The 6,000-nt window shown below is 59.3% G+C and overlaps 1 protein-coding gene across 3 annotated transcripts; it reads right to left on the bottom strand.

Moving 5' to 3' along the window:
• Positions 1 to 201: 201 nt before the first annotated feature.
• FOXA2 (forkhead box A2) lies at positions 202 to 4,548 on the bottom strand. Of its 3 annotated transcripts, XM_017874816.1 has the most exons (3): positions 4,329 to 4,548; positions 3,254 to 3,323; positions 202 to 2,215 (listed from the first exon to the last, which is right to left on the bottom strand). In XM_017874816.1, the coding sequence occupies exons 2-3, from the start codon at positions 3,320 to 3,322 to the stop codon at positions 911 to 913; spliced, it is 1,374 nt and encodes a 457-aa protein (XP_017730305.1). In that variant the 5' UTR covers position 3,323; positions 4,329 to 4,548; the 3' UTR covers positions 202 to 910. The 3 variants fall into 3 exon arrangements, with proteins under 3 accessions (XP_017730305.1, XP_017730304.1, XP_017730306.1); XM_017874815.1 differs by lacking the exon at positions 4,329 to 4,548 and having other exon boundaries at positions 3,254 to 3,628; XM_017874817.1 differs by lacking the exons at positions 3,254 to 3,323; positions 4,329 to 4,548 and adding an exon at positions 2,558 to 2,912.
• Between the last annotated feature and the right edge of the window lie 1,452 nt (positions 4,549 to 6,000).

The following is a 6,000-nucleotide window of genomic DNA, read 5'->3' as shown; positions in this document are numbered from 1 at the left end:
TGTGCCTACTGTAAGATTCATTCAATTTTGGTATGTCTGAAAATTTTAATAATAAAATGTTGGGAAAACAGCAACACTCCCTGGACCAAAATAAAATACAACCTGCAACCAGTCAGGGTATCCCTCCTTCCTTCTTGAAATAATTTCCAAGCTTGTATATTTTTTAAGCCAAGTGAAGAAAAGAAAATCTGGAAGAAAAGATTCAAGGGATAAAACCGGGTATAACACTTTAATATAGATTTGTGGAACTCTGGCCCTTGCAGCCAGAATACACATTTATAAGCCATAAATAAAGCACGCAGAAACCATAAATTAATCAGACCCGAGACCTGGATTTCACCGTGTCAAGATTGGGAATGCGTTTTTTTTTTTCTTTTTCTTGGTCATTTACAACAGACCCTCACATTATTTTTTTCCTGTTTTTAAACAATAGTACAACCCTCTGGTTCTGTTAAAACTACATGGTTTTACACCGAGTCACTCACAAAAGTTTTTTTTTCTTTTTTCTTTTCTTTTTTTTTTTAAGTAAGACTTCCCTGCAACAACAGCAATGGAGGAGAACAACAACAAAAAAAATCAGAATCTGCAGGTGCTTGAAGAAGCAGGAGTCTTTACACAGTAGTGGCAACCGGAGGCTTTTTTTTTCTTTTTTCTTTTACTTTATATTCTTTCCCGTTTTCCTCGTTATATAGAACGTGGGGTATCAGTGTGACCCTCTGTTTGGGACGAAAGGGCTGCAGCGGGTGAGGGGAGACTGCTGTCTTGGGGGTGTTGGGGTGGGGTTGTTATTGATTTCTTCTCCCTTTCGTCTCTGCAACATCGTCTCCCCAAAGTCTCGACCCCCACTTGCTCTCTCGCTTATCCCGGATCCGGGCTGCCAGAGTTATCCGGGCCTGAAGCCGTCGCCTTCTTACGAGGAGTTCATAATGGGCCGGGAGTACACCCCCTGGTAGTAAGAGGTATCTGCGGCCAGGGGCGAAGCGTCCAGGCCCGTTTTGTTCGTGACCGGGCCCATGGCCAAGCTGCCAGGCATGGGGGAACCGTAGCCGGGGTAGTGCATCACCTGTTCGTAGGCCTTGAGGTCCATTTTGTGGGGTTGGTGGTGGTGGTGACTGTGGTGGTGCTGCTGCTCCGAGGACATGAGGTTGTTGATGGAGAACGGGTGGTTGAAGGCGTAGTGGTGCTCCGGCTTCAGGTGGGCCTCAGGCGGCAGGCCCGGGTGGTGGGGCGGGCCCAGCAGGTGGGCCGCGGCCTGCTGCTGCTGCCCGGGAGAGGGCGCCGGCTCTGGGGGGCTCAGTGCTGCAGCAGGCGTCCCCTTCAGCTCTCCCAGGCCCCCTCGCTTGTGCTCCTGGCACGGGGAGGCGCTCGAGTGAGGCGACTCGGTGCCCGCTGGAGTCTCGGAGGCCGGCCCGGCAGCCTCCCCAAGTTGAGCCTGCGAGGCCTGGGCCCCGGCGGCCGCCTTCTTGCCGCTGCCCGTGGCACCTGCGGCCTCCTTTAATGCCAGCTGCTTCTCGCACTTGAAGCGCTTCTGGCGGCGCAGGTAGCAGCCGTTCTCGAACATGTTGCCCGAGTCAGGATGCAGGGTCCAGAAGGAGCCCTTGCCGGGCTTGTCCGGAGAGCGGGGCACCTTCAGGAAGCAGTCGTTGAAGGAGAGCGAGTGGCGGATGGAGTTCTGCCAGCGCTGCTGGTTCTGCCGGTAGAAGGGGAAGAGGTCCATGATCCACTGGTAGATCTCGCTCAGTGTCAGCATCTTGTTGGGGCTCTGCTGGATGGCCATGGTGATGAGCGAGATGTACGAGTAGGGAGGCTTTGCGTGCGTGTAGCTGCGCCGGTAGGTCTTCGGGTCGCGCGCGCGGCTCAGGCCCGCCTGCCCGTACATGGGGCTCATGGAGTTCATGTTGGCGTAGGGGGCTAGGCCGCCCATGGCCCCGGCCGCCTGCCCCCCGAGCGGGCTCAGGCTGGGACTCAAGTGCGGCCCCATGCCCGCCACGCCGGCCGCCCCGGCCGAGCCGCCCATGCCCGCCATGGCGCCCGCGCCGGGGGACATGCCCGCCAGGGACGGGCTCATGCCTGCGCCCACGTACGACGACATGTTCATGGAGCCCGCGCTCATGTTGCCCGAGCCGCTGCCCATGGCGGCCGCCGACATGCTCATGTACGTGTTCATGCCGTTCATCCCCAGGCCGGCGTTCATGTTGCTCACGGAGGAGTAGCCCTGCGGACAGAGCCCCGGGAGGGAGGCGACAGCGTTAGCACCGCGGCTAGAGGGTGCCCAGATCTCCCACCCACCGCCCAGGCCTCCGCCTCCCGGGAGGCCTCCGGGGAGCCCTTTCCTCCCTTGTGGCCCAGTTTCCGGACTCCTTGTCTGTTTCATCCAGGGAGAGCCATGATCGATCACCCTTGGGAAAGTGGAGAGCGGATTGCTGCTTGGGCATGTGGTCCGTTCCTAGCCCTTCTCCACCTCGCCCAGATTCTAGAACAGGGGTCTCATGGAGTACTCCCAAGCCAGAACCCCAAATGCATTCCCCTGTCCCAGAGTCTCCCCAAACTCTCCTACCAACATACTGAGCTGGCACCGAGGCCCGAAGTCCCCGGACGCCACCTCCGGTCGCAGCAAACAACCTGCGGGACACCTCGCGGGGCGCCTCGGGCTGCCTCCAGTGAAGACTGTCCCTGGTCCCCTCTGTCCCGTCTCGCTCCCGGGACCCCCTCCCTTGTTCCAGGGAATCCGAAAGGCAGTGCCTGTGTGGGGTGCGGGGGCTGCCGGAAGCACTGAATGGGGCAATAGGGAAGGAACCGAGACCTAAACTACACGCGGCTGAGCTTTGCAGGCACAAACTTTCTTTCTCTTTGTCCACTAGTCTTTGACTCTACCTCCACTTCAGCCCCCAAATCCTACCCATCTTCTCCTCCTCAGCTCCCCACCCCCTCGCCGGCCGACCTCCCACCCCTCCCCAGCCGCGCGCTGCCAAACATAACTCTGTTAGGATAGTGCGTGGCTCGGCCACGAAGAGGATTTGGAGGCGCCGCAAGTCAATATTTGATCACAAAGTTAATATTATCTCAAGGCTAACAGTGTGTCGTATAAAAAAGAGACCCATTTGATTCCAAGGAGGGCGGAAAAGGCGGCTGCCCAGAAAGGCTGGGGTTGTGGGGCGGGGGTGGGGGGGTGTCAGCGAGGGAAGCGGTCCTGAGGTTGGGGAAGGAGCGAGCGCCGCCGCTCCACTTCCCCCTTGAAAAGACAAGCGCTTACCTCGGGCTCGGCATAGTAGCTGCTCCAGTCGGACGGCTCGTGCCCTTCCATCTTCACCGCTCCCAGCATACTGGAAGCCGAGTGCATGGCAGTTTAAAATTTAACAGCCACAACAAACGACCAGTAATCACCCCCCACCCCCACCCTCTTTTAAAAAAAGTCAGCCAAGGCACGGTCCCCTCCTCCCTCCCTCTCTCGCGCTCCCTCTCCCTGGGCTCCACTCCCTCTCTCTCCCTGGGCCGGCCGGAGGCGGTAGTTGGAAGTGGGCGGGAGTGGGGGGGGCGAGGAGCAGAGGAGGCCCCGGCCAGCGCCCCGCGGCAGGGAGCGCCCGCCGCAGCCGCCGCGCTCACGGGCTGCTGGGTGGCGGCTGAGGTTGGCAGTGCAGAGCTGCCCCGAGGCGGCGGGGAAGCGCGCGGCGCGGGGGCTGGTTGGGGTGGGGAGGAGGAGGAGGAGGAAGGAGGGGAGAGGTGTGGTGGTGGTGTAAGAGGAGGAGGAGGAGGAGGAGGAAGGAGGAGGTGGTGGACCGCGGACCGACAAGTGCCGCAGTGACGTGGGCGGCTGGTGATATAGCGCGGCGCGCTGGCGCGGGCCTCCAATCCCCAGACCCGGGGCAGCCCATTTGAATAATCAGCTCACACCTAGGTGAGAGGGAGCCGCAGCCGGCGCTCCGCACCTGCCCCTCCGCGCCTGCCGCCCGCCCCACCGCCGCGGCGCCCCGCACTCCTGGGCGGGCCAGGGGAGCGGGCCGGGCGGGCAATAGGGCACACGAGATCCCTGGTCGAGCCCCCTTTCCTCCCAGGTCTACGGCAAGTCCCCTGAGGAAGGAGGGACCTGGGAGGAGACCACCCTGGGGGGCGGCTCTGGCCTCAGGCCCCCGCCCTGTTCTATCGCCCCGTGGCGCCCGGTGCGCCTGTCGGAGAGCGCGTCCGGCCTCAGTGCCCCGCAGATCCCTATGAAAGCCGGATTTATTTATGCCGGGTTTCTTCACTCTCAGTGCTCATTCTCTGTCAAAACAGCAAGCCCATGACAGCCAATTTGCAAAGTGCTGTCCTATTTAGAAAAACTGTGTACACACCTTTAACTCGCACGCCGCTGCTCCTGCGAGGCCCCTCCTTGTTAGAGTTCAGACCCGGAACGGCCTCGGGAGACGCGCTGAGCGCACGGTCCGGCCGCTTGGGCTCTCGGCCTCCTCAGAGCCCGGCCGCCAGCGACCCGCAGTGGGGCGGCCGGCGCCTGGCGCAAACAGCCCCTCCAGCAGCGGCCGACGGTTGGGAGGCTGAGATTTGTCTCTGATATTCAGGCCGGCGTGTTTCAAGGTTACTTTTCAGTCACAACCGAGGTGCCCACAGCATTTCGTAACTAAAACAAACAGGGCAGGAGGTGGGGAGGGAGGGGTAAGAAGAGAAGAATCCAGGAATCAATGATGGGGCATATGGAGTTGACTTCAAGAGGGTCTCTGTCCTCTCTGTCTTCCAGAGGGACTGCTTTATAAAATTAGAAACTCCAAAATCGTATGCTTTTATTTCCCCTGCAGCTCTTGGGTTCAAAAATTGTCTTCCGTTCTGGGTTAGCCTGTGAGACCAGATTTGAAGTGGGGGGATATTGCAGGTGTTTGGATGTGGAGGCTCTTTCTTGGTTCTGAAAAACTGGCTGGGCCTTGGGGATCCAGCCTTGTACCCACACCCTCAGACACAGAGAACGCATAGGAACTAGTGGGCATGCAGCCCATCTGTGCAAAATTGGGGGCGATGGTGGCAGAAGACAGACGAGATGGCAGACACGGAGATTCGCATTGAAGCTTGAATAAGGGTGAGGCTGGAAGGCAAGAGAGGGGGGAGCAGTAGGCACAGGGGAACCACCTCCCCAACCCGAGGACTCTCAGGTCCGCAGGGTTTGGGACACAGGAGGAAGCCGCCAGCAGCACCCTTTGCTGCTGAAATGCAGACGGTTTGGACAATTCATAATGAGGACATTAATAAGCCCGCTGAGCCAGGATTCTCTCCCAAATTCAAGGTCTGCGTCTCTGCGGAAGCCGTGCCCATCGGTCCCCAGAGTGCTGAAGGCTCCCACGAGGGGCAGGTCAGCCCGGTGCGCCAGGGAAGGGGCTTGATGGTGTGTACGGCTACGTAGTGAACGTGGAGGTGTGCGCAGAGGAGTCAGAGGGGCTAGATCCCCAGCATTTCCCACGGGATCCCACTTAGCGCGTGGATGGGAGCAACTTCATCACTCCACCGAGGACAGGCAAAGAGAAGTACGCATTGGAGCTCAAAGAATGAGCAATTTTTCAAACCTTTCTCCACAGGCCAGGGCAGATACACGCGCGCGCGCGCACACACACACACACACACACACCACCCCCAAAACTCAATGTTATGTTTGACCTAGTCTGTGCGTGTGCTGTATGAGGGTGTTTGTGAGCTTATGTGGGTGCCCACTCCCCTTTCTATTTTTGCTCCTGATTGAAAATTTGGTCCCAGAAATTATTCCAGGAACAGAAGGAGCGAGCTGGAGAGCCGCAGGAGGAGGGGGCGCTACCCTTCCAAGGAGCTGACTTTGCAAGCCCCCACCTCCACCCCAGCTCTATCGGTGGCGGGGTCAGGGACACCAGAGAGCGCTCGGCAGGGCTTCCATAGTGACAGGGCGCCCCCTGTCGGCCGCCAGGCCCGCGGGACCGACCCGAGTCCTCGTTTACCCCCGCGATCCTAACCCCGCAGCTCTGGCACCCAAGCACCTTCTCCCCCCGCTCT

Source organism: Rhinopithecus bieti, unplaced genomic scaffold, assembly GCF_001698545.2.
Source record: "Rhinopithecus bieti isolate Rb0 unplaced genomic scaffold, ASM169854v2 scaffold_8927, whole genome shotgun sequence".
NCBI classification, from domain to species: Eukaryota; Metazoa; Chordata; class Mammalia; order Primates; family Cercopithecidae; genus Rhinopithecus; species Rhinopithecus bieti.
Note: the sequence above shows the minus strand (reverse complement) of the source record. Positions and strands in the feature narration are given on the sequence as shown.